The sequence below is a fragment of the Amphibalanus amphitrite genome, unplaced genomic scaffold, assembly GCF_019059575.1.
Source record: "Amphibalanus amphitrite isolate SeventyFive unplaced genomic scaffold, NRLGWU_Aamphi_draft 000012F_arrow, whole genome shotgun sequence".
NCBI lineage: Eukaryota > Metazoa > Arthropoda > Thecostraca > Balanomorpha > Balanidae > Amphibalanus > Amphibalanus amphitrite.
This window is the reverse complement of record NW_024881508.1, coordinates 1721106-1748254: the sequence shown is the minus strand read 5'-3', so window position 1 is coordinate 1748254 and position 27149 is coordinate 1721106. Positions and strand designations below refer to the sequence as shown.

General features: G+C 52.6%; 2 protein-coding genes across 5 annotated transcripts in view; one reads left to right on the top strand and one right to left on the bottom strand.

The window, feature by feature from the left end:
* The window catches only part of LOC122383386 (GRIP and coiled-coil domain-containing protein 2-like), a 32546-nt gene that overhangs the window by 5102 nt on the left and 295 nt on the right, over window positions 1-27149 (bottom strand). Inside the window, exons 2-7 of the mRNA XM_043369740.1 lie at window positions 26771-26856; window positions 25788-25929; window positions 25140-25258; window positions 3395-4474; window positions 477-584; window positions 85-258 (exon numbers count right to left, since the gene is read on the bottom strand). Coding sequence (XP_043225675.1) covers window positions 85-258; window positions 477-584; window positions 3395-4474; window positions 25140-25258; window positions 25788-25929; window positions 26771-26776 — 1629 coding nt within the window. The 5' untranslated portion in view covers window positions 26777-26856. The remainder of the gene's footprint in view (window positions 1-84; window positions 259-476; window positions 585-3394; window positions 4475-25139; window positions 25259-25787; window positions 25930-26770; window positions 26857-27149) is intronic.
* LOC122383367 lies at window positions 17785-24439 on the top strand. 4 transcript variants are annotated; one of them, XR_006256831.1, is made up of 3 exons: window positions 17785-19227; window positions 19845-20009; window positions 23862-24403. XR_006256831.1 is itself a non-coding variant. In XM_043369692.1 (3 exons), the coding sequence occupies exon 3, from the start codon at window positions 20043-20045 to the stop codon at window positions 23784-23786; it is 3744 nt and encodes a 1247-aa protein (XP_043225627.1). In that variant the 5' UTR covers window positions 17935-17951; window positions 18074-19227; window positions 19845-20042; the 3' UTR covers window positions 23787-24396. The 4 variants fall into 4 exon arrangements, 3 of the variants coding, with proteins under 3 accessions (XP_043225650.1, XP_043225637.1, XP_043225627.1); XM_043369692.1 differs by having other exon boundaries at window positions 17935-17951; window positions 18074-19227; window positions 19845-24396; XM_043369715.1 differs by lacking the exon at window positions 19845-20009 and having other exon boundaries at window positions 23862-24439.

Genomic DNA, 27149 nt, shown 5'->3' with positions numbered 1-27149 from the left:
TCGCCGACAGAATATTATGCAACGATGCTCTCCATTGCGATCCTTGACGCCCCCTTCCCTTCCACCTTCCCCTGCCGGTCTCACCTGGAGGTTCTGCGCCTGCAGCCGGAGCGCGGCCGCCTCCTTCCTGCTGGCGGTCAGCTGCGCAGTCGCCTGGCCCAGTTCGGCCTGCAGCTTTTGTCGCTGGTCCGCCTCACCGGCCGCCTGGGCAGTCAGTTGAGCCACGCGCTTCTTCAGCTTCACGGCCAGCGCGCGCAGCTGAGGACACGGGCGGAGAGAGGGGTGAGAATGAGGTAGAGGCGTGAACGAGATCACGGCCATCAGTATCAATTGGTGTCTGTACACAACTGCCCATACTCAGTCAATAGGACGCAGACACATGATTGATCGGCATGCCCTTGATCGTAACTTCGTCACGGTTGGCACTCATGGGGCCAGTCTACAAGGCAGTCTTTGATGACACTGGCCTTGCTCACCTTGTGGTAGCGTTCCTCGATGCTGTCCTCGACGTCACGCATGCGTGACATGTCGTCGGCTCGGCTCAGGGCGGTGCTCGTGCTCAGCGTCTCGCTCTGAGTCTCCGACTGGGGAGGGGAGGGGGAGGGTCAGATGACTGATCAGTGATCAATTAAAGGTTAAAGAGAACGACGAATAGCTAAACATTGAAAAACGAAAAAAACTGTCATCCGAAACCAGACACGGTCATTAAAAAAAAAGTCAACGTTGCTCAAACACATGACCCAGGTGCACCTATCCCCGCTACACGAAACGATTCCGTAGCTTGAACACGTTCTATCCTCGATTCTAGTAAAGCGCACTGTGAGATTCCTATCTATCGGACCATTTTCACCATGCTCACCATGTCTAGCCGGGAGACGGGCGGCTCCGGGCGCGGAGTGCTGCAGCTTTCCATCTCCGACAGCCGCGTCTGGAGGGCGCCCTTCTCCGCCTCCGTCTCTGCGAGTCGCGACTGAAGACCTCTCTTCTCTTCCTCTATCTCAGTCAGCCGCGTTTGTAACCCGTCCTTCTCAGTAGTCAGCTTCTCCAGCTGTTCCTTCAGCTCACCCAGCTGTTGCTGCGCCTCCTCCGTGCGGCCCCGAGCCTCGCTGAGCTGTGTCTCGGTCTCCTGCTTCAGTGCGCCGTCCGCCGCTTCTCTCCTCTCCAGCTCGGTGGTTCGGTCAGCCAGCTGAGAGGTCAGTTCGGCCACTCGCTGTTCCGACTCCGCCAGCCGCGTCTCGGCGGCGGACTGAGCTGCCCGCAGGTCGTCGTGGCGGGACGATAGCGAGTCATACTCCTGACGGAGCTCATTGAGCTGTGTGTCGGCCTTGGCTTTCTCCTCCTTCAGTGCGGTCAGCTCGCAGCCCAGTGCACTCCTCTCCTCTCTCAGCGCCGTCAGTTCGCGTTCCGCCGTGCTCCGCCCCTCCGTCAGGGCCGCCACCTCTGACCGCAGCGCGGCACCCTCCGTCTCCAGCCGAGCGATGTTCTCCCTCAGCTCAGTTCGCTCCCTCTCCAGAGCCTGTACCTCCTCCCGCGCCGTGTCCTGGCCACTGGTCAGGCCGGCCAGCTGAGTCCGCAGGGCGGCATGTTCACCCGTCATCCGCTCCAGCTGCGACTGCAGGCTGCCGGTCTCGGAAGCCAGCTGTTTGCGCAGCGCGCGGTTCTCCTGCTCGACCTGTGCGAACCGCGAGCTGGGAACGGTGTCTGCCCGCAGCTGCTGCAGCTCGGCAGCCGTAGCACAGTTCTCCTCCCGCAACCGCGCCAGCTCTGTCTGAAGCTCGGCAGTGCGCGAGGTAAGCTCACCGTTCTGAGTCTGAAGCCGCTCTAATTCCGCCGCCAGTCCCTCGTTCTCGGTCTGGAGCTCGGAAAGGCGTCCCTCCAGGACAGAGATTTGTTCCGCCTCTGCGCCTCCGGTCACATCACCAGAAGTCGCCTGCTTTCCCTGTGGAGCGGCCGAGCCCAGCGCTGGGATAGCCGAGGACAATACCACCTCCTCCGCCACCTGCCCTTCATCTGCCGACGAGCCGCCCGCCACAACGTGGTCCCCGTTGGTCTGAGCGGGCGGGCCGGCCGCGGTGGACAGGCCGTCACACTGCTGTATCTGCGCCTCGAGCTGGCCTTCACCGGCCTCCAGGTCGTGTATCGTCTGTTTGAGCTCCTCGCCTTGCTTCTTCAAATCTTCAGCAGTGTGCTTCAAGAGATCACTGTTCTTGGCATTAGCAGCGCTGTTTTCAGCTTCTAAGCTCTCGGTTTTGGCTCTCAGAGCAGCATTCTCTTTTTCGAGTTCCTCTATCTTGTCATTTAGCGTGCATTCTTTTTCCTCCGCCTTCTCTGCTGCTGCGTGAAGCAGATTGTTCTGGTGGTATACATCGTCCGCCCCAGCCGCTTTGATACTGAGCTCCGTCTTCAGCTCATTTATCTCCGACTCTAGGGCGTCCTTCTCAGCCACCAGAGCCTCCGCGCGCTCCCCACGGTCCCGGCCGGCCTGCTCGGCAGCGGCCAGCTCGTCCCGCAGCGCTCCGAGCTTCCCCTCCAGCTGAGCCACAGTGACCTTCAGTGTCCCGTTCTCCGCCTCCAGAGTGGAGACCATGGTCATACTCTGCTCGGCGCCGGTCTCCAGTTCGGCTAGTTTCAGCTGCAGGCCGTCTCGGTCGTCCCGGACCGCCGTCAGTTCCGTGGTCAGCTCGTCCACTTGTGCGCCGAGCTCGTCCAGCCGCGCCGCCGCCGTCGCCGCCTCGTCGTGCAGCGTCGCAGCCGCTTCATCGGCCTTCTTCAGACGCTCTTCGGCCGTCTCCAGCTCCTTCAATGTGGAACTGTGCTTCTCACGGAGGGCAGTTAGTTCGTCGTCCGTTCCTTGTGATGCGGTCAGCTGTTCCTGAAGAGCGTGATCTTTCTGCTGAGACTCTTTTAGCTGAAGTTCAACGGCCTCATATTGCTTTCGGAGTGTGTCGACTGTTTCCTGCGCCGCATTTAGCTCATTTTGCGCCTTTTGAGCCGATTCCAACTCCTTCTGAAGAGTGCATTCCTCCTCCTGAGCCTCTTTGAGCATTATCTGAGTTGCTTCAACTTCCTTTTGAAGCGCGTCTGCTCTCTCCTTGACGGTTTCCAGTTCCTTCTGCGTCTCGTCAGCCGCCTCTACCTGTCTCTGCAGCTCCTCCACTCTCTCCCGCGCGGCACTCAGCTCACCCTCTGCCTTTTTGGCGGCGTCCAGCTCCTGTCGCAGAGTGTCCAGACTCTCCTGCGCCGTTCGCAGATCCCGCTGGGCGGCGCGGCCCGACTCCACCTCCTTCTGCAGCGTCTCCAGACCCTCCTTCAGCGCCTCGGCTCTCTCCCGCGCCTGGGCCACCTCCGCCTGCACGTGACGTGCCTCTTCAGCCTCCTCCTGCAGCGCCTTTACCTCCGCCTGCAGCCGCTCGGCGCGCTGCTGCGCCTCCGCCAGCTCGGTCTGAGCGCGCCCGGCGGCCGCCAGCTGCTCCTCCAGCCGCGAGATGGTGCCGCCCCGCTCCTTCAGTGCCTCGTTCATGGCGTTCATCTCGTCCAGTAGGTGAGCGTTGCGCTCCTGCAGCTCCTGCCGGCCCTGCTGCAGCGCCGCCAGCGCCTGCTCCGTCTCGGCGGCGCGCGAGGCGGCCGTGTCGCGCTCCGCAGACAGCGCGGCCTCGCGCTCCTGGCCGACCTGCAGCAGGTCGGCCGACAGCTGCTGCAGCGCCGCCGCGTGGCCCGCGGCCTCGCTCACCAGCCGGCCGTTCTCCTCACGCAGCTGTTTCAGCGCCGCCTGCAGCTCGGTCTCGCGAGCGACCAGCGCCTCCACTCGCTCAGTGGCTGCCTGTCCGGCCGTCTCCAGCGCAGCGCAGCGCTCGGCGTCAGTGCGGCGCAGCTCGTCCAGCTCGTCCAGCCGGGTCTGCAGCGCAGCGCAGCGGTCGGAGGAGGTCTGCAGGTCAGCGCGCAGCTGCGCAGCGTCCGCCCGCTCCTGCTGCAGCTGCTGCCAGAGGACATGCGGCGGCAGACCGGGCTGCTCCGTCTCAGCCGCCGCCGTCTTCGCCCCGCCCGCTGAGTCTGCCATCTCCGCCGCCGGTGGCGCTGTCTCCTCAGCTGCAGCGCGTGCCTTCTCTACCGTCTCCGCCGCCGGTGGCGCCGTCTCCTGAGCCGCGCGCACCTCCTGCGCCGCCTTCTCTGCCGCCTCCAGCTGAGTACGCACGGTGGACAGCTCTTCGACTGCCTCGCGCCAGCGCGCCTTGAACGTGTCTGCCATCTCCTTAAACGGCAGCAGGTCCTCCTCGGTGGCCGCGGCGGCAGCCTCCGCTCGGCGCCGCGCCTCGTCGGCTGCCTCCAGGCGCGCCAGCAGAGCCTCGTTGTCCGCCTCCAGGCGGCGGCCGGCGCGCTCCAGGCCGGCTGTCAGCGTACTCTGGCGGTCCAGCTCACCGCGCAGTGAGAGGCGCTCGGCGGAGCCGGCTGCCAGCTCCCGCTCCAGACGGGACACCTGACAGAGGGAAAGGGGTCACTCAGGATGGAGAGGGCGTCACACTGGTCACTGTCACGCCGTAATGTTTCTTTTTTCATATACATACGGTACTAGAACCAGACACGTTGGAAAAAAAATAACTAGTAACTACACGTCATTTTCCTCCGTGGCTGCAGCGAATCATTCCCACAATATTGTCAATGGTGCGTACTCCTGAACTGAAGCGAGTCCCGAAGTGTATCATGTTTCCAAAAATCATGTTCAAATACCTTCTGTGCCAATCTTAGTCAGTTGCCACAATTTATGAGGCGAACTACCATCAAGTCAACTTATCGACATGTATTTCAATGTGAGGCCCAGTCCAGCACCGGCGAAATCCCAGCTGCAGTCCCCGATACTGGCAATATCGCAGCACACTACCGCTCTTGGTCTGTCCCAGTCAGCGTGTGTGTGTGATCGATTTGTTGGCGATAAATTGATACCAGCAGCTGTATGTAACAACATTTGTGCATGTGGTGCCACCCGCGGCTGCCGCCTGGGCGCGGGACGAACCACGAGGGTCACAGGGTGAGCCAACCGGGCAGTAGCACCTGTCGATTGGTGACTAGCTACACAGGTGGTTACTTATGACGTGAATACCGCTGTGGTGTGTGACTAAAGCATGTCCATATTGTTCCAGGGCAGCTTGGACGGCGGTCCACGAATCCAAGTGCCGAAATAGTTTAAAATCAAAACGACCACGACAGATCGTCAAATTCACGATTCTGTGTTTTTATTTATCATGTTCTTATACAAAGCCAAAGTGGGAATAACAGCTTGAATGCGTACACAGCCGACGATCTCTTAATTTTCCATCTGCCGGCGCCTGTCAATGTTGACAGGAGTAATCGATGTTGACAGGTGTGAGAAAATTGGTTCCTGGCTGCAGATAATCGCGAGTACAATAAGGGCATAACGCAAAGCACACCTCACGGAACAGAGAAACAAATGACAGTGACAGAATGACAGACGAACGCTTGTTCTCTCCTTCTCTCTCCTTCTCTCTCTCTCTCTCTCGCTCTCTCTCTCTCTCTCTCTCTCTCTCTCTCTCTCTCTCTCCGTCTCTCTATCTCAACCTCTCTCTCTCTCTCTCTCTCCCTCTCTCTCGCTCGGCACCTCCCCGGTCTGACAGTGTTCCTAGCAGAAGAGCAGAGCCTCTCCCCAGGGGCATCTCCATAATTACGCATTTCCAGAGTTCCATGACCCATGGCCTCAAGAAGCGAGCGGCGCGGACCAGCGCGGACGCTGCGAGGTCATTGTGCGTTTCAGCGCGTCGAGGAGATGGCGTGCCCACGCATTTACATAACCTTAGGAAGTAAAGGTACACCTGGTGTGGTTTCATCGCTGTATTATCTGCACACCACAAGGTAGCTTTTGGATATACAGCTTGAAAGAAAGGGCAGTTGAAAAAGTATGATCAACTTTCGTATCTATCCTACCCCATTTCATCAACAGGTCTCAGGGAGGGGAAAAGGTGACTATGCTTGTGTTCACAGCTGTTGGCTCCGGTGCACATATCCTGCTATCAACAGGTGATGGCCGATCAGAATCAGCTGCAACATCGGTGCCAGATAACGAGCGGCAGCCCTCGGTTGCGGGAGGGTCGTACACTGCTCAGCTCTGACCCTGAGCGCGCGCTGTCAGCTCTGGCTGGAATGGAGCGGACAGACCATGGACAGTGCATGATTTACATGCAAAGCAGCAATGCCGGCTCTTCGGTGCGACCGATTTCTTATCAACTCAACTCGTATCTTCTGCACACCTACTTCTGCACAAGTATGAACTGAGAGACAAACCGAACGACCGAGGTGTTGCTTTCGCGGTCATCGAGGGAATGTGAGATGAAGGTACCCCGTCTAACGATTAATTATGCGAACCGTGAAATGGCGATATCCTGTTATTGGAACAGTGTAACAAAAATATTCCAGATAGGCAGTCGCGCAGTGGATAGACAGTCGGAAATAGGGACCGCTGGCGCAATGCATCGGTACTTTTGCAGCAACAAGACATCGAGTGAGTTTCGTGTTATCAACATCAGGAAGGGTGATGAGGAATACACATTTAGAAGGTACATGGTTATGTCCGAGCGATAATTACGGCGTGGCTGTTCAGATACGCGACACACAAAGCACGGCACACTGATTGGAGTGATGGTGCGTTGACCTGAATGTTACGCAGCGACATGTTATTTTGACATGCTTGCGGCAATAGCGGTGACGGTATTTAGATACGCAATTGCAGGTGGCGGCATGTGTAGTTTAAACGTTGTGGGTAGTATGAACACCGGTACAGATTGTTGTGCATTGTTCGATACTCGATAGGGAGCGGATAATGATGCTACATTGCACCATGGTGGTGGTAGATTAGAATATTGCGATATGACAATTGGTAAGATATGTGAATGCTATATATAAATACCATGGCGCCGATCGCCGGCCGCGCCAGCCCCGAGACGGCACGGGCTAGAGACGGGCGCGGCCCTGTGCGGTGAATGTGCGAAGGTATAAATAGGCGCGTTCGAGACCTTCTCGCTCTCTCGGGCTCTTGCTCTCTGGTTCGCGCGCGGGCAGTGGTGGTCCCGACGCCGCCCGTGGTGGTCGCCTTGTGCGTCTGGTCTACAAACATGTAAGTTCTTGGGCCTTATCTCCTGCCCAGTCGGACGTCTCTAACCGGACTCTTGCCAAGCCCTATCCACGCCACTGGTTCCGACCGGCGGAGTGAAAGGGTTAGAGCCTGACTTCGGTTGGGTCTCTGCTGCGGTCGGAGATATGTCTCAGGTACAGACACGCACATATAGTCACACTGGCGTAGGAAACAACACTTCAGGATGGCCGCGGTACTGTGGGCAGTTTTTAAGTTCGATTGATTGGTCTATGCCTTTTTGAGACACCGTGTTTCGGGACTCGACTCAGTCCATTTCGGCACGTTTGGCTGCTATGAGTCAGTTCCACCTCTTTGGCAATATTATTTCGGTGTCATGATTTCGGCTTGATCATTGTTTCGACTTTCATTGAATGTTTCGGCACTTTGGCTATATTTACCTGAACAGTGCACGGTTACCGTGACATTGCTCGTTTTCTGGCTCTTTTTGTTTGAATTGTTCGCTTTTATTTATTTCGGCCTTTTCAATTACAATACATATTTAATATGTATACCTTCTACGTTCTTTCTCGAGGTCGGAAATGACGGTGGAAACGCTGGCAATATGATGATTCGGACACGAACGGGTTTGTGGGATACATGGTTTTTGGTCGATCAGAATACCCCTAGACAACGGCTAAAGGATTGTTGAGTGTTAAGACGATACCCCTAGACAACGATGAGTAGGATTGTGCAGATGACACAGATTAGAATACCCCTAGACACACGAGGAATATTAGCAGAAGTTACCACAACAGCCAGTAGGCGGGCCTGAATCCTTCCACACACCCATCCTTTACCCACTCTACATCCTCATCCTTCTCCCAGTCATCCTTATCCTTGTCCCCATCCCAAACACCACTTATAAATTCACACTGGTGGCTCTGGTCCGGGATGTGATCTTAATCAGTTCGATTAAGAGACCTGGAGATGGGGCATCTCCTTGGCCCTACTGGCTTTTGGTTGTTTAATAGCCTTGTTTATTATTTTGTTTATGGTCATTGCTTCCGGCTCCGAACTGTAATCACCTTCAGTCTGGGCTCGGCCATCAGTGAAAGTGATTGAGGACGGTATGTGTAAAACACGCACAAACAGCTTCTGAGGGTCGGTTAGTGTTCACAGTACCGCGAGCCTAAGGTTATGGTTGAAATTGAAAGTTACTGATACGGAATGGACACAACCATTACACACAGACAACGGGACTGGGAAGGTGCGCGGAGGGCGTTGACCTCTTCGTGCGGCAAGGGTTATAAACACCTGTAGCCATGGGTATTCGGTGCCTTCATTACCAGAAGATATTCTTCGGTAATGGTGCAAATTTGCATGTTGATCAGCTCGATCACGAAGCCTGGATGTGTTCCTGCGTCAGCATGCGGTTAGGAGGTTGTGTGTGCCGGGAGTTGCATCTTGATCTGCTCGATCAAGAGACCTGAGCGTGGTCCGGTGCCGACAGGTTGTTAAAAAGTTGTGTGCGTGCTGAGATTTGCATCTCGATCTGCTTGAGCTGGAGATCTGGAGGTGTTCCGGATTCGTAATGATGTAAGGAAGTTGTGTGGTTGGCTTCTGATTGGGTAGTGTGGTTGGCTTCTGATTGGGTATTTTCATTACAACGCTATTTCTATTAGGTTCGACGTTATTCAGCTGGATTTCGCTCCGCCTTCAAATGCTATTGTAACCGGCACGGTCATTTTTCATGACATTGTAGCTTTCATATTGGGGAAATTTTTTTGGCTAATTTTGCGGTTGTATGGTCCATGATATCTGGAGAATTAAGCTCGGCCAACGTCGGTTTAATTGGTTTCTTAGGGAATTTCGGGCATAGGATCCGCATTCGATAATTTCGTGTGACTTTATTCCGACTTGCATTTATAGCAGCTAGTATCGCCGGGTGACAGCCTGTTCGTTTTTTTTTTCACGGTATAATGGTCGATTAATATTTCGGTTGTGTACCGTACATTGCATCGGATTTCGTCGAAGTTAAAACATTTCTTTGCTGGTTTTATTTGTATCTCAGTTTCCATTTTAAAAGCCTATGATTGTATTTCGGATAACTACGTTTTTTTTTTTCAACAACATCCAATTACAGCATGGGAAGTAACGTTATCTCTTCTCGGTTGGTTTTGTTCCAAGGGCCTATATCGGGCCTATAGTATGGCGATGCCGCGATACAGCAGAGATTTCCTACAAAATTGGTGATATTTTATTTGCCGTCCAATTATTTCAATAGCAGGTATGCTTCGGATGCCGAAACGTTTCACAGGCGACTCTCGCAACTCCACTTTATCGGGGTCTCTGTTGGCGAAAGTGCAGCACGGTCGGTGAAAGCTTTCAGGTGGAAGTAGGACACCGCTGTACGCACACGCACTCGCCCAAGGCTAGTAGTAACGTGTTTACTACGCGCCTCACGGTCAAGGTCACCACAGGACGTTACACCGATTACACCGGACAGATTCACCGGAGGACAGCAGGGCAGAGTTTGTGAACACCGGGGCTGTGTCAACACCCGGACTGGGAAGTTCATGAAATGTTTAACGTATTACAGTAACATTTTATTTCAAAGTAACAGACATTTAAGGTATATATTATAGTAAATGCTATTTTCAAACTAAAGACTTTTTATCACAGTTCAGTTAGTGGTTAAATTTGCTGGTTAAATCTTGGCTTTCCTTTGATGTGCATGATTGTGGAATTGAGTATGACCTTACGTGTGTTACGTGCTAATTGATCTGTGACATGTGTGTGTGACGCATGAGAATTAGGGTGGTCCATTTTGAAAAAGTTTCTAGGATCCGTCGGGCCGGGTCGGAATTCTTGTCGATACCATGACACAATGTTGTGTGCAAAATTTCATTCTGATCGGATAAATTTATCCCGTCCCGCAAAGCGTCCAAAGTTTTCCCTATGTTAACAATAAGGGGATGGGCGATAATACGGATTCTCCCACTCAGTTCACATTTTTTGCTCAATACGCACTGGCAGTCACTAAATAAGAACAGCAAAGGAGAGAAACACGTCAGAGTGGAATAGGCATTAGTGAAAATAGCATATCGGTACAGATTAAAAGACGAGGTCCACCTTGCGAGCCATCCTAAACCAATCTCCCGCCCGGATGCAACGCCCAGTGTAGTTACGCTCCTCGACCTGAAGGAACTGCTGTCACTGTTCCTTGCCGTGCGCGATGGCGCTAAAAATTTGCCGCTGATGAGGGCAATAGTGCAGCACCCGGCTCCTGCAAAGTCGTTTACCACCCGTATATGTGTCGGTCGCCGACGAGCAGTGGTCAAGTCGTCATTGTACGACCCTTCGGCCGGGTCCACTTTGAGGAAATTGTGACTGGCCCCGAGGGCGGTGCCGAGACCAACATAGCAACCAGCGAGCGCCGCTCCACTGCGTCGAGGGCGATGTCGACGCGGGAGGGTTCTTCTATCTTAGCCGCTGCTGCAAGGAGGTGGCAATCGCCTGCTTTTCCTCGACCGCCGTCCCGACGCCGAAGAAGGAGACCGATGGCCTTGAGACCTTGCCTATCACCTTTCCCGGCTACCTTCCGATATCCGTGTGGTAAGCGGCGAGGGCCTTTGAGGAGGGCGATGTCAGTTCCCCATGCTGAGGTCGATCAATGGGCAGACAGTCACGATGCTACCTACCTTGTGACGATTAAGGTGGTGAACCGGACCATCGTCCTCTTCTCGTGCTCGGTGAGCGCGAGCTGGCAGAAGAGAATGATCTTGAGTGTGTTCATCACCTTTGCAATCCAACGACCACGTTGTAAGGCAACTGGTTCCGGATGCTGGCCTCAAAATCACCGTCCATCACGACGATGGTGAACTGCACCACATCGCGGCAGTCATCCCAGGGCCGCTGCTTCATCACCAACGCGCATCAGGTGACAATCATCTTGTCGGCGAAGTCGATTAAGTAATTGAGCGGTTTGAACGACACTCGTTCCGTGAGCTGCCACCACTTTACAAACCGCTTGAACGACGGGATCTCGGGAGCCCGGGGCCGGAAGACGGATGGTGAGTGCCAAGTGAAAGAGGCGCCCTGCACTTGCTCGTTCGTAAGAGACTGTTTCATCCAGCAAGGATTTGCTTTTTCTGGCTGCCAAAACAAGCCACATTTCGGTGATTGAGCGTGTGCCTCTTGCAGCTGCAGCGGTGATCCCAAACGTAGGCAAAGCCACAATTAGCGTAATGCATATCGCACCTCCTGGCATATAGTGGCTTGCTACTGGCACTGGAGAACAGGAACTGCAACAGGAATTGTGAATTATCGTTCCTGTCTGTGGCTGACAGGAAGACTAGATCTATCATTGAGAAGGCTAGAGAGGGCTGGTGCGATGAGCAGGCAAGCTCATTGGTAGATAGCCGCTGGCACGACTGGGCAATGTTGAAAGACGAATATTCGCCCTATACTAAAGACTGGTAGGTACAATGGAAACTTTGACCGCTTTGCGGGACGGGAAAAAATCATCCGATCTTAATGAAATTTTGCACAGAAGCTTGTACTATAGTATCGACAAGAATTCCGACCCGGCCCGATGAATCTGACGAACTTTATTTTTTACCATGTAGATGTGGACCACCCTAATGAGAATTGATGTGAATGTTTAGTGCTTACAGCGTGACTAATGACACAATGACTAGACGATCATCCCCCGTATCAAACAAACTTTTGGTCGACGGAGATTTAAGGGATATTAGGTATTTACTGTTGAAACACTTAAGAGTAAAGTGTGAGGACCAGAAGTAAGCTCAGCTTACCATGACGGAGCAGACGTAACGACGGTTTTGACGTAATCTCTCACAGGATATGTGCAGGACAATCACAGACGGAAATTGTTACTTGGCAGGCGGATACGGTTATTATAATAATTTCGGCACTGATACCTAACGTAGGCACCGGGGTTAATGTGACGGTGATACGGGACGACTCGGCCGCCACGAGGTGGGGCCACCAGCACGTTGAAAGACTACGGCTGGCATGAGGTCATCTGGCGATCGGGTGCTTGGAGTGTCCGGACGTAGAGTCTTAGATAGGAGGATAAGTCGCCCAACTCTACGGGCCGGGAATAGCGTATAGGGGCAACTCCCCGTGGGCAATACGCGCTGCTCGGCTGCGCCTGATCAGCGAGCCCAGCAGTTTTGGACACTGCCAGTGACGAGGCGCCAGAGGGGTACAGATCGAATAATGGGTGACGTCTGCGTGACCCCACGACAGTCATTGGAAGAGAGGATATCAGTTGCCCTTGTTTCCGTTTTCCTTGTTCTAGCGATATGGAAACCCGAAGGCGTGAAGGCGTCTGCCCGCGGGGTATGACGGAATTGGCGTGGACTGCCCAACCACGGCCCCTTCAGCGACGGGAGGAGACGAGAAATATTATAATTCGTGCCCGAAGCCGACCGTTCGGAAGGCTTCGCTCGCGGCGGCGATGCCAATTGCAAATTTCGACTCAGAGACTACTAGGACACGATGGACGGGCGAAGCGCTCGTGACAAACCGGCTTGACAGGTGTCAAGTGGGCATGAAAAATCCTGGGAGAGGGCGGAGACGTGCGATCGAATTTATCGGAGGGAGATGATTCGGAGACTGAAGTATCTTCCTGTGGGGGAAGGATCGAAAAAGCTAGACGACAGCGAGTTCGCAGACAGCTTGTCGGGGAAGAACCCCTCAGTCGGCTCATGCAGCGGTCACGCTGGAGGTCCACAGGGACCGGTGACCACCAGTTCGCTTTAGTCCGATAGGGATATAGGGCGAGGAGAGAGTGAGAAAGAACGTGCACAATTCGGTGCATTTTGCGCAGCGCAAGGGTGCATCTTTTGGGTACATCTTCGACGATCTGGCTACTGAGCTGGATTATCTTTTATCTGGTTTGGCGTAACTTGCTAGGTGTTCTGTGAACCAGGTGAAGCACTATTTAAACCTTTTGACATAATTCGAAACAGAAAATGTCGGAAAGATTAAGTGCGTTGCGATCCAGATCTTGGATGGTCGTGAGGACAGACCAATGTCGCTAACAACAACCGGACGGTTTTGGGGCGTTAGCACGGTGAAATATTTCGTCTTTTGGTTTGACGGAATCAGCCATTTAAGCATACAAAATATGCCACCAATTGGTGACATTTGTTTCAACATCAAAACAGGGAAACCGGTCAATTACCGTAAGGTTACTTTGGTTAAAAGTTTTTCATATCAAATGACAGTAAAGTCTTGAGATGAGGTTTTGAATTTACGTAGTACACTTCTGATATCTTGTTGTGGATGAACACGTGATAATTCTCGATGGACTGGCAACCCAATTTACCCAGTGACCGCTACTGAATGTCATAACCGCTGGTCTGTTGACATGGGCGTTTGCAGAGATAAGTCGGACAAAGGTCGGCGAGATCAACTCAACCAGCGACTGCTATCCCATAAAGTCGTGAGTTTCCTTTTAAGACAGCAAAGTGACTATACCCCACTGTTGGGATAATGTAAAAACATCCTCTGAGAATGTCAACAACCAAATGGTCGGGTGGCTCTTGTCTCGACTAGCACGATGTCCTCTGACTACCCTGAGAGTGCAAAGGCGGAATACGGTACGGTGATCAGTTGGCGTTCAGGGGCAAATGGTCGCAGGTGTCCTCAGTCGAACCCTTACGATGGCCAGTAATGTCACGAGCGGGATCTCAGCTCATCGGTGGCTAAGACGCAGCCAAAGTGGGATGACACAGCATGAGATGCTGTGAGTCTCCAATGGAACATTCGTTCCCCGCCCCCAGGATCGGTCGGCCCCATACACGTGAGGAACACCTCACGAGTACTGGTACGTCGCTTACCGTATACAAGGGTGGCAATGTTTAACTCCTACGAGGGGTCAAACATCACAGGCGAGACCCAGGCGTGGCGGCATCTCAAGAGGTATTCTGTGCGACTACCGGGCAACCATGGCCGCCCCGAGACCTTTGTCACTATTCTCGCCCCGCACACTCAATAAGTAGGGATGAGGACATTTGTTGCAGAAGTTCTGACAACAGATCAGCTCACCATTTTCTTGTATAACAGAACCCTCCCGTGAGGAATCAAACGACAGGGACAGCAGTACGGGTAAAGGTAACTCATGGAAGTAACAGACTTCCAGCCCAATTTCCAACGGACAGTGGGTGAATGACATGCGGTACGCAGCACAAGATAACGGGTCAACCGTCCAGTCTTCAATTTCCTCAGAGGTCAGATTTAACCTTTGATATGGTGTGGTTAGGTGGTCGAAAGGATTGCTTCGTTACAGTTATCAAATTATTCATGCTCTGGTGCAGCAATGGAAGACGAAGAGGTCGGGGGCTAACGAATAGGAAACAGACGTTATCATGTAGGCATGACCGAAGGTCTGTGTTCAATAGTTATAAAAATATTAATTCGTGGAAAATGTTTTTTTTTTTACTTAGGGCCATGCACTGGTAACTAAAACAGTCAAGCGGCGTGGCAATAGACGTGGGCGACGGAATCGTCATGGCTTGGTGATGTCGGACACTGGACTGTGGACATGTGGAAGCAACCGATTTTGACACGATTGTCATTTAATTGAATCGTCTTAAAAGCTAGTTCAAAAACACATTGGCGGTAATACGAGTACATAGAGGCTAATTGGTTCAGAACCCATAGGTGGTAATCATCATTTTGTTATAAAAAACGGAGGAATGTGAGAAAATTGGTTCCTGGCTGCAGATAATCGCGAGTACAATAAGGGCATAACGCAAAGCACACCTCACGGAACAGAGAAACAAATGACAGTGACAGAATGACAGACGAACGCTTGTTCTCTCCTTCTCTCTCCTTCTCTCTCTCTCTCTCTCGCTCTCTCTCTCTCTCTCTCTCTCTCTCTCTCTCTCTCCGTCTCTCTATCTCACCCTCTCTCTCTCTCTCTCCCTCTCTCTCGCTCGGCACCTCCCCGGTCTGACAGTGTTCCTAGCAGAAGAGCAGAGCCTCTCCCCAGGGGCATCTCCATAATTACGCATTTCCAGAGTTCCATGACCCATGGCCTCAAGAAGCGAGCGGCGCGGACCAGCGCGGACGCTGCGAGGTCATTGTGCGTTTCAGCGCGTCGAGGAGATGGCGTGCCCACGCATTTACATAACCTTAGGAAGTAAAGGTACACCTGGTGTGGTTTCATCGCTGTATTATCTGCACACCACAAGGTAGCTTTTGGATATACAGCTTGAAAGAAAGGGCAGTTGAAAAAGTATGATCAACTTTCGTATCTATCCTACCCCATTTCATCAACAGGTCTCAGGGAGGGGAAAAGGTGACTATGCTTGTGTTCACAGCTGTTGGCTCCGGTGCACATATCCTGCTATCAACAGGTGATGGCCGATCAGAATCAGCTGCAACATCGGTGCCAGATAACGAGCGGCAGCCCTCGGTTGCGGGAGGGTCGTACACTGCTCAGCTCTGACCCTGAGCGCGCGCTGTCAGCTCTGGCTGGAATGGAGCGGACAGACCATGGACAGTGCATGATTTACATGCAAAGCAGCAATGCCGGCTCTTCGGTGCGACCGATTTCTTATCAACTCAACTCGTATCTTCTGCACACCTACTTCTGCACAAGTATGAACTGAGAGACAAACCGAACGACCGAGGTGTTGCTTTCGCGGTCATCGAGGGAATGTGAGATGAAGGTACCCCGTCTAACGATTAATTATGCGAACCGTGAAATGGCGATATCCTGTTATTGGAACAGTGTAACAAAAATATTCCAGATAGGCAGTCGCGCAGTGGATAGACAGTCGGAAATAGGGACAGCTGGCGCAATGCATCGGTACTTTTGCAGCAACAAGACATCGAGTGAGTTTCGTGTTATCAACATCAGGAAGGGTGATGAGGAATACACATTTAGAAGGTACATGGTTATGTCCGAGCGATAATTACGGCGTGGCTGTTCAGATACGCGACACACAAAGCACGGCACACTGATTGGAGTGATGGTGCGTTGACCTGAATGTTACGCAGCGACATGTTATTTTGACATGCTTGCGGCAATAGCGGTGACGGTATTTAGATACGCAATTGCAGGTGGCGGCATGTGTAGTTTAAACGTTGTGGGTAGTATGAACACCGGTACAGATTGTTGTGCATTGTTCGATACTCGATAGGGAGCGGATAATGATGCTACATTGCACCATGGTGGTGGTAGATTAGAATATTGCGATATGACAATTGGTAAGATATGTGAATGCTATATATAAATACCATGGCGCCGATCGCCGGCCGCGCCAGCCCCGAGACAGCACGGGCTAGAGACGGGCGCGGCCCTGTGCGGTGAATGTGCGAAGGTATAAATAGGCGCGTTCGAGACCTTCTCGCTCTCTCGGGCTCTTGCTCTCTGGTTCGCGCGCGGGCAGTGGTGGTCCCGACGCCGCCCGTGGTGGTCGCCTTGTGCGTCTGGTCTACAAACATGTAAGTTCTTGGGCCTTATCTCCTGCCCAGTCGGACGTCTCTAACCGGACTCTTGCCAAGCCCTATCCACGCCACTGGTTCCGACCGGCGGAGTGAAAGGGTTAGAGCCTGACTTCGGTTGGGTCTCTGCTGCGGTCGGAGATATGTCTCAGGCACAGACACGCACATATAGTCACACTGGCGTAGGAAACAACACTTCAGGATGGCCGCGGTACTGTGGGCAGTTTTTAAGTTCGATTGATTGGTCTATGCCTTTTTGAGACACCGTGTTTCGGGACTCGACTCAGTCCATTTCGGCACGTTTGGCTGCTATGAGTCAGTTCCACCTCTTTGGCAATATTATTTCGGTGTCATGATTTCGGCTTGATCATTGTTTCGACTTTCATTGAATGTTTCGGCACTTTGGCTATATTTACCTGAACAGTGCACGGTTACCGTGACATTGCTCGTTTTCTGGCTCTTTTTGTTTGAATTGTTCGCTTTTATTTATTTCGGCCTTTTCAATTACAATACATATTTAATATGTATACCTTCTACGTTCTTTCTCGAGGTCGGAAATGACGGTGGAAACGCTGGCAATATGATGATTCGGACACGAACGGGTTTGTGGGATACATGGTTTTTGGTCGATCAGAATACCCCTAGACAACGGCTAAAGGATTGTTGAGTGTTAAGACGATACCCCTAGACAACGATGAGTAGGATTGTGCAGATGACACAGATTAGAATACCCCTAGACACACGAGGAATATTAGCAGAAGTTACCACAACAGCCAGTAGGCGGGCCTGAATCCTTCCACACACCCATCCTTTACCCACTCTACATCCTCATCCTTCTCCCAGTCATCCTTATCCTTGTCCCCATCCCAAACACCACTTATAAATTCACACAGGCAGTGTCCCAAAATTGTGTTTTGGCTTGGGTGTCAGAGGGAAAATTCCTCTCCAAAAAGGGGGATAAGAGTGGAAAATTCCCCAGTTAGATAAGGCCCAAAAAGAGTGGAAAAGAGATCAATGGCATACATTTATGTATAATGAGGTAAAATGTAATATGTAAAATGACCAATGCAAATGCTTATTCTCAGTAAAGCTGGGAGTTGAAAATTGATCTTAGATATTTGAGACGAGAGTGCAAAATGATTTTTGTTTGGATATCGTTTCCCACCCAAATCGAAATATTTTGGGACACTGTTGACAGGATCGTATTTAGTATGTGTTACGGAATTTAGTGAACGCTTCTCTTGGCAGCGATTCAGCGACTATTTTTTAGCAGTGGTTTAGTGTTTCGACGGTCGTCGACGTGGCCTGAGAAATGTGATGTGGTGCGCAGGAATCGTCTGATTCAATATATATACGCATTGAAATGGCTTGAGCCACGTGTCTCCAGGTCTGTGTCGGAGATTTTTCGGATTTATTTGAGAGTTGAGAGTTGAGTCAAGTTGAATTGTCAACATTTTGGTGCCGAAACTGCCCGGGAATATTTATTGAGTTGTTCTTTCCCGTTTTCAGTCTGATATCGAGTATGGCGGAGATAGAGCGCTTGAAGCGTTCGAGGAACGCCGCCCGAGGGTGGCTGAATCGTGCAGGCGAGTCCCTGAGCGCCGCGCTGACAAGCAAAGATGCAAAGCAAAGTGACGCACAGACAAGCAAAGATGTGGATCTTTTTGAAGTGGAAACCATGCTTGCTCTCTTTGATAGGAGGATGTGTAACTTTGAAGCCGCGCAGACGGCTCTTGAGTCGGAACAATCTGAGGAGGACACCCTGTCCGACCAGTCTTCAGGGTCGTTGGACCAGTTGATCATGTTGAGAGCGAGGGCCATGAAATTGCTGGCAGCCCAAGCAGCACCAGCTTCTGGTGCTGGGATCCGAGGTGAGACCCCCAAGCTACCGAGGTTGGACCTGCCTCGTTTCTCTGGAAAACCCCAAGATTGGCCTGCATTTTGGGAGGCGTTTTGTGTCGCAGTACATGATTCGAAGTTAGCAGATGTCACAAAGCTCACCTATCTGAGAACGTTGCTGGATGGTGAGGCGAAGAGATGTGTGGAGGGGCTCGCATTGAGTAGCGAGAGTTACAAGATAACATGTGATCTTCTGCAAGAGCGGTTTGGACGCAAGGATTTAATAATATTTTCTCATGTGCAAGCTCTCCTCAACCTTGATCCTATTCCTTTGGACAAGCTCCGTGACCTAGTAGATATCCTCCTCATCCACATCAGAAGCCTGGAAGCCCTCGGCATTACAGGAGAGTCCTATGGTGTCCTTCTAAATCCTATCATCCTTTCCCGACTACCCAATGCTGTCCGCCTGGAGTGGGCCCGTGAAGCCGAAGAGAAGGAGGCTGATCTTGATCATCTCATCGGGTTCCTGACGAGGGAGGTGGAGCGGCGAGGTCGCTCTGGTGTCTACGTGGGACTGGCTGGTGCTGGAGCATCATCTTCATCTTCACGAGCCAGTGGTGCCGGCGCTTCTTCACGGGCTGGTGGTGCCGGAGTCTCCGCTCGGGCTGGCAGTGCCGGCGGTTCTTCATCTTCGAGAGGTGGGGGCAGCCACCCTGCTGTCACTAGCCGGCGCCCGTCTGTGTACACGGAGGCGCGGGGCACCGGCCCTGGTCTACCCTCCGGGGCAGCTCTGCACTCATCTGAGCTTAAGTGCTCTTTCTGCGGTAAGGGACATGTCTCTGAGAGATGTAGAGTGTTCCAGCGTCTGAATCTCCGTCAGAGATTTCAGAAGCTTCGTGAGTTGTACGCATGCTTCTCATGCCTTGAGGTGGGCCATCGGGCCACTGATTGTGGTAGGATGTGTGATCGTTGTGGAGGTAACCATCACCCATTGTTGTGCATGGGTAAGAGTGTCGGAGTGCCATCCCGTGTAGAGGTAGGTGGTGTGGAGAGGGAGCAGACAGCTGCTCTGCCTCAGTCTGACTCTAGTCAGACTCAGAGTCTCAGTGTGGTGGCTGATGCAGCCCCGGAGGGAGGGCCCCAGGGGGGTGGAGGTGCGTCACTGTCATGTGATGGAGCTAAGAAGTGTTCTGTGCTCCCTGTAGCAAGGGTGCTGGTGCAGGGTCACGGGGGGAGACTTGTTGAGGCCAACCTTCTGTTGGATTCTGGCTCAGACACTACTTACGTGAGCAGTGCGCTTGTGCGCAAGGTGCAGCCGCGTTGGTGTGGCTCCACGGAGGTGGGGTATGCTGTGTTCGGAGGAGGAAAGGTTCCCAGAGCCACCCGTGACGTGTATGAGCTGAGTGTGAGTGGTTCACATGGTTCTGTATCTGCCCCTCAGAACCTCAGAGCTGTGGCGGTTCCAGCCATATGTGCCCCCCTCGCGCGTCCACTTCTGCCGGCCTCTGTTCTGGATCAGCTTGATGGTGTAGTCCTGGCTGACCCGCTAGAGAGTGAGAGTCTGCACATCGACATTCTGGTCGGTGTTGATCAGTTCTGGCAACTGGTAAGTGGGGAGACGCGAGTACTGCGAGAGGGTATGGTGGCTCAGAGAACTGTGTTCGGCTGGGTGCTGAGCGGTCAGGTGAGTGGCGTAGATGACCACAAGGGTGGATGTCAGCTCCTGTGTCTGGGTGACATACATGAGTCGGCGCTGCGCCGTCTGTGGTCACTGGAGGGAGTAGGTGTGACGGATGTGACCACTGGTGATGTGTCTGATGTGATGACCACGTTCGAGTCCACTGTGGAACGATCAGCTGATGGTCGTTATGTGGTGAAACTGCCATGGAAGGAGGGTGCAGTTGACCTGTTGCAGGATAACCGAGCTAGTGCTGAGAAGCGGCTGACTGGTCTGGGACGTAAGCTGGAGCGGGACCCTGACCTGCGTGCCTGTTATGATGGTGCCCTGTGTGAGATGGAGGGGGCTGGGGTGATTACAGAGGTGCCGGTGGAGGAGCTGGTAACCCAGAACCCTACATTTTACCTGCCCCACCGTCCGGTAGTCAAGGAGAGCAGCACCTCTACTAAAGTCCGCCCAGTGTTCGATGCGTCCGCTCGTGGGCCTAACGGTGTCTCTTTGAACGATTGCTTGGAGGTGGGACCCTGCCTCCTGCCTAACCTGCTGGAGGTTCTCCTGCGTTTCAGGCGTTGGCCGTTCGCAGTGACCGCTGACATCACGAAAGCCTTTCTGCAGGTCGGTCTGAGTGTCGAGGATCAAGACACCCACCGTTTCCTGTGGGACTGTGACGGTCGTGTGCGTGTGATGAAGTCACAGAGGGTCATTTTTGGTGTCAGTAGTTCTCCCTTCCTCCTAAATGCTACGATTAGACATCATTTGTCTCTGTACCCTGATTCTCCTGCCATTCGTGAGATGCGTGAGAATTTCTATGTGGATGACCTGTTGTCGGGTGCCAACAGCGAGAGTGAGGCCTCCGCGCTGCTCTCAGAGGCTCAGCGTGTGATGAGAGATGCCCACATGATGCTGACCAAGTGTCGCTCTAACAGCCCCCTGTTGTTCGACAAGGCGCAGGGTGTGTTTGGTGAGAGTGAGCATGTGAAGGTGCTCGGTGTGATCTGGAACCCGACTGATGACCTGTTCGCATTCCAGGGCGTGTCACTGCCTGACGACATTGTTCCCACAAAACGTGTCGTTCTCAGCTTTATCGCACGCATGTTCGATCCCCTTGGATTCATCAGCCCGTTTGTGATGACTCTGAAATCTCTCTTCCAAGAGCTGTGGCAGCTGGGGTTGCACTGGGATGACCCGCTGCCGGATTCCTGTCGTGAGACGTTCGCCAGATGGCTGAGTGGACTGGCGGTGCTGAAGGAGCTGCGTGTGCCGCGCCGCTACTCGCCGAGCGCGTGGAGGGACGGCCACGGCGCTGAGCTTCTGGCATTCAGCGATGCATCGCCCAAAGGGTATGGAGCTACCGTTTACATCCGTGTCCCTTTGGAGGATGGGTCATTTCATGTGTCGCTGGTGATGGCAAAGAGCCGTGTGGCGCCTGTTAAGAAGCTTAGTCTTCCTAGGCTAGAGCTTCTTGGCTGCCTGATCGCGGCCCGCCTGGTCGTGTTCGTGAGGAGTGCGCTCCGTCTCTCGCACAGTACTCCGTGCCTCTGTTGGACTGATTCAATGGTAGCACTGGGTTGGATCAGGGCCGATCCACGTAAGTGGAAGGAGTTTGTGGCCAACAGAGTGACTGAAATTCAGAGTCTGACGGATCCTGAACGGTGGCAGCACTGTCCGGGGGAGTGTAACCCGGCTGACCTCACCACACGCGGGGTGTCTGCTGAGGAGCTTGTGAGGTCAGAGCTGTGGCTCAGTGGGCCATCTTGGCTGTCACACTGTCACACACCTGACGTGAACCAGTCTGTCTTGGTGCAGCACGATTTGTCCGGCGTCTCTGTGAGTTCTCCCGGAGGTGACGTGTGCCCCCGTGCAGGTGACGTGTGCCCCCGTGGAGGTGACGTGTGTTCCCTTGGTGGTGATGTGTACCGAGCTGGTGGTGATGTGAGCACGCCTGTGTGCTCACCAGGCGGTACCGTGCGCACGCCTGTGTGCTCGCCTGGCTGTGCTGTGTGCACGCCTGTGTGCTCGCCTGGTGGTGCTGTGTGCTCGTCCGGCGGTGCGGCGTGCTCGCCTGGCGGGGCTGTGCGCACTCCCGTGTGCTCGCCTGGCTGGGCTGTGTGCTCACCCGGCGCTGCCGTGTGCTCGCCCGGTGCTACCTTGTGCACACCGGACGGAGCTGTGTGTTCGTTTGACGAGAAGGTGTCTGATCCTATTACTGAGGAGATGGTTGAAGTAGAGTCCTTCTGTTTGGTGACTTCACAGTTTGAGGAAGTATTTCCTGTTGAACGCTGGGGTAAGATGTCCAAGGCTGTCCGTGTGGCGGGCTGGGTCCGTCGATTTATACGGAACTGTCGTGTCCCAGCTGACAGGTGCAGTCTTCCTGATCTGACGACTCTCGAGCTAGCTGACGCGAGGCTCGATCTGCTGCGACAGGAGCAGCGGAAGGCGTTTTCTGGAGAATGGAGCGCGTTGGAGAAGCGCCAGTCGCTGCCGAAGGGCTCGCGCCTGATCGGTCTCGACCCGTTTATCGCTGACGATAGACTTCTCAGAGTGAGGGGTCGGCTGGAGTTCTCTGACTTGATGTACGAGGAGAAGCACCCGATTCTGCTGCCAAAATGTCACTTGGCTGTGCTTTTGGCAAGAGAGCAGCATGTTCTTCTGAAACATGCGGGTGTCTCAACGATGATGACTTCGCTCAGAGGAGCGTATTGGATCTTGGGCTTGCGCTGCATCGCCAAGGGTGTGAAGCGCGGCTGTGTCAGCTGCCTTCGTCACGATTCTCGACCGTTCAACGAGGAGGCGGCGCCTCTGCCGGGCTGCAGAGTGACTCAGTCCCCTCCATTCACAGTGACTGGTGTTGATTTTTGTGGTCCCCTGTTCAGCGTCGATTTTCCACGGAAGAAGTTTTACGTGTGCCTGTTCACGTGTGCTGTCACGCGTGCCGTTCACCTTGAAATGACTGACGCCCTGTCGTTACCGGCATTCATGCTAGCACTCAGGCGTTTTTCAGCCAGGCGCGGTCTTCCAAGGATCATGTACTCTGACAACGCACCTACTTTCAGGGGAGCTGATAAGCAGCTGCAGCGTGTCTACAGTCATCTGGCGCCTGAGTGGCGCTTCATTGTACCGCATTCGCCGTGGTGGGGCGGATGGTGGGAACGGCTCATCCGTTCCGTGAAAGTGGGCCTGCGCAAGTCGCTTGGGTCACGCTGTCTGTCACGGGATGAGCTGGAGACTGTGTTGTTAGAAGTTGAGTGTTGTGTTAACTCCCGTCCATTGACGTTTGTTGGTGATGGACTGGACTCGAGCCCCCCGATCACCCCGGCGCACTTTCTGACGGGCAGAGGGACCGGGTTCTCCTCGCGGGTGGTGGAGGACCCTGCCTGTGTGAATGCGAAGGCGCTGACTGAGAGAGCTCGTGTGTGTGAGAAGCGTCTGGCTAGATTTTGGTCTGTCTGGTACAAGGAGTATGTCAGGACCCTGCCGCCTTCTGTCAGAAGGTTCAGGCCTCAAGGTAAGCTGTCCGAGGGCTCCATGGTCATGCTGCAGGAGGATAACGTGCCGCGCATGAGGTGGGTACATGGCGTCGTCACGAGACTGATCACCGGCCGAGACGGAAAGGTGAGGTCGGCAGAAGTCCGGACTCCGTCTGGTCTAAAAACCCGTCCCATCCAGAGGCTTTTTGACCTCGACCCGCTGTCCTCTGAGCCGTGAACCGCTCACATTCGTCGGCGGTGTTAGACCGCAGTGTTCGTCAGCAGTGTTAGTTTGTTTTTCTCTCGTCTGCAGGCAAGGTAGTGTTGGGCGCCGACTGTAGATGTCGCTCTGAGCAGTGAGGCGGCGTGCAGAGGACGCGCTGAGTTGACAGTTGCGTGTGGTGGCTCGCAGAGTGCAGGGTGCAAGTGGCCCTGGTGATGTGACAAGTTTGATGTCGTTTGCGTCGAGGTTGGCGTTTGTTTGTTTGAAGAGTGGTGAATCGATTTACGTTTGCGTTTGTAGACTGATGCGTTTGACTCAGATTCTCTGTCTGAATCTGTCTGAATTGAATTAAGTGATGCAGTCTTGTTCGCTGTGAACTATGGATCTGTCGTTGTAAGATCGGTTCCGTACCTGTGTGAAACGCGCCCTCTGAAGTTCGCATTTCAGGGGGGAGGATGTTACGGAATTTAGTGAACGCTTCTCTTGGCAGCGATTCAGCGACTATTTTTTAGCAGTGGTTTAGTGTTTCGACGGTCGTCGACGTGGCCTGAGAAATGTGATGTGGTGCGCAGGAATCGTCTGATTCAATATATATACGCATTGAAATGGCTTGAGCCACGTGTCTCCAGGTCTGTGTCGGAGATTTTTCGGATTTATTTGAGAGTTGAGAGTTGAGTCAAGTTGAATTGTCAACAGTATGTATATGCGTGAATAAGAGCCGTCGTGGCATATCAGAAGGTAAGGTTGCTTTCATATTACCTTGTAATGCATTTAAATGCATCTCATTTTAAGACAAACTTTACCATTACGAGGTTTGAAATAAGCGGTTTTAGTACGTTGCCGGCCGGGGCCGCCGAGTGGCTCGCCGCCAGTGACGTCACCCGCCGGCCGGCAGAATTCAAGGTCAAACGCGTGTTGTCGCTACCTGTAGTTTCTATGGCCTTGGGAATAAGACAGCGAGAACCCATTCTATTTCAAGATCGATTTTCCGTACGTAGGCATTCCAAAAGCAACTCGGGTCAAATGGTCCTCGGCGACTTCTGGAAGGAGAAAATGAAATTTACTGTTTTTTTTTCGTCTGGCAGGAATGAATGCACCTATCAAATCTTCCACTAATAAAACGGAACTACAGTAAGAAAGTGGCTCTTGTTTGTGCCTCTTCATACCAGACGACCATAATATCGTCATAGCGAACAGCAAATGAAAACATTTGTCACCCAAAACACGCAAGCCTTGCCGTGACCGTCTTAGTGGCAATAAACAATTGATTTACGGGGAGGGAATCCAAACATGTTGACAATTATTCATAATGGACGATATCGCCCAGGAACATATTTATCCACGGTGAGGATAAACACCAAGACGCACCTCTTTGACGAGTTCGCCATTCTCAGTGCTGACTCGTTTGAAGTCATTCTGCACTTTTTCAAGTGTCGCCTCATTTGTCAGCAGCTTCTGACGGAACGCAGCTGCTTCCTCAGCGGCCTCTGAAACAGCGGACAGTGAAAGATTATACAGACAGTCCCGAGTCGTGGGTTACATTTGATAGGCACTTAACCGGCGTCCGGAGTGGGGTCCCAGCCAATTTAGTGGCAGCGGGAAGGACGTTTTTGGCCACAGTCAATTATCTCGAAAAATGGGAAGGTAGAAAGACGAAGCACCCTCAACAGCTCTCAATATGTTCCTTCAATGTTTTTTTCTTTTCGTTCACGTAAATAGGTACTGATACCACTAAGTTGAGGGCCATTAAACGTCAAATCCCGATCGATCGATAAGGTAGGGGATGGTCAAGGACAAAAACTGTTCTAGAACGCTTAGGAAGGCGCTAAAAGAAATCGATGCCATTTTCCGATAATTCAGTAGAACATTGACAGAAAAAACATTATTCAGCTGCGAATTATGGTGCGTAATTCGCGAAAAAACCGAAGTGGTGGTCCACCCGAACCTCTCCAGCAAAAAACGCGAGGATCATCTAACAGATAAATATCACCATCGACTCCTCGTTCACTGCCTTACCATCTTTGGCCAGTTTGGCCTTGTGGGCGATGGCTAGCAGCGATTTGCATCTCTGCACGAGCTGTTCGCGGGGGAGCGCCTCTATGCGGGAGCGCGTGTTGGGCGTGGTCGCCCCCGAGGTCGGCGTCGAGTCGCCGCACTCCTGAGAGTCAGAGTGAGGTCGAGTCAGACATGAGTGATGGAACCAGAGATGAAGATGGAGTCAGGAGTGGAGTAGGGTGGACTCAGTTATTGAGGATGGAGTCAGCCATGAGGGATGGAATGAGAGGTGGGGATGGGGATATAATCAGAGATGGGTATGGAATAGGACATGGCGACATGGGTATGGAATCACAGATGGAGATGGAATTGGAGATAGAGATAGTCATTCCTGGGGAGCTGCTGGGGTATCAGCTATTAAGATGGAGTCAGCCATGGGGGATGACATGAGGTCAGGGATGAGGAATGAAGCCAGAGATGAGGGATGTAATCAGAAGTGGGAATGGAGTCAGCTATGAAGATGGAGTCAGCAATAGAGGATGGAATCAGCAATGAATGATGGGGTCAGCAATAAGGGATTAAGTCAGATAAGGGATAAACCAGCCAGATGAGTGAAGGTGTGGGCTCTACAAAACACAAATAACTGGGAACTGAGAAGAAGAGGAAGCATGATACAGGGAAAATCAGGGCCCAAATTTGTCATAGTTATTTATGCTCATGAGATAGTTTGGCAGCAGTATGTGATGATATTATAACAACACAGCTCAGATTGAATTAAGACATTCTGAACCTGCCCATTTCACCACACAGAGAACCATAGAGAAGCAGAGCAGAAAATCAGTCAATAGGATTGAAAACAAGTCATGTGTCTTGAAAAATTGGTAGAATCTGAAAAGTTAGGATGACAAAAGCTGCATTGATGTCGAATGTTGTGCAAGAAGTTCATAACCAAAAACAAAGAGGGTTGTGTAAGCAAACCAAGGTTGATACCTAAGTAAACTTACACTCATTGTTCACTGGTTGATGCTAGTGGCTTGTCATGTAGACTAGGAATTTGTATGAACTTGGTATAGTTAGGCAATCCCTTTCTCTGGAACACAGAAAGTGAAAGTTGGTAAAACATGCCAGGCAACTAAGCTGAAAATTATTATAAAACTCATCTAGGCCATTCAACTTTTCAAATGATTTGAATTCAACTCCTCCATAGTGATCTGTCCCATTGCTCAGTTCTTCAGTAGAATACTCAAAGGTTTATAGCCTCAGTAACCAGCACAGGTAAGGTTCAAGCTATTCAATGTTCTTTGTCATTCAAAGTAGCAAACTTCATTCCAATTGCTTTACTTCTGTTGCCACAGAGCATCCTTGGATCAACTCCAGCCAGCT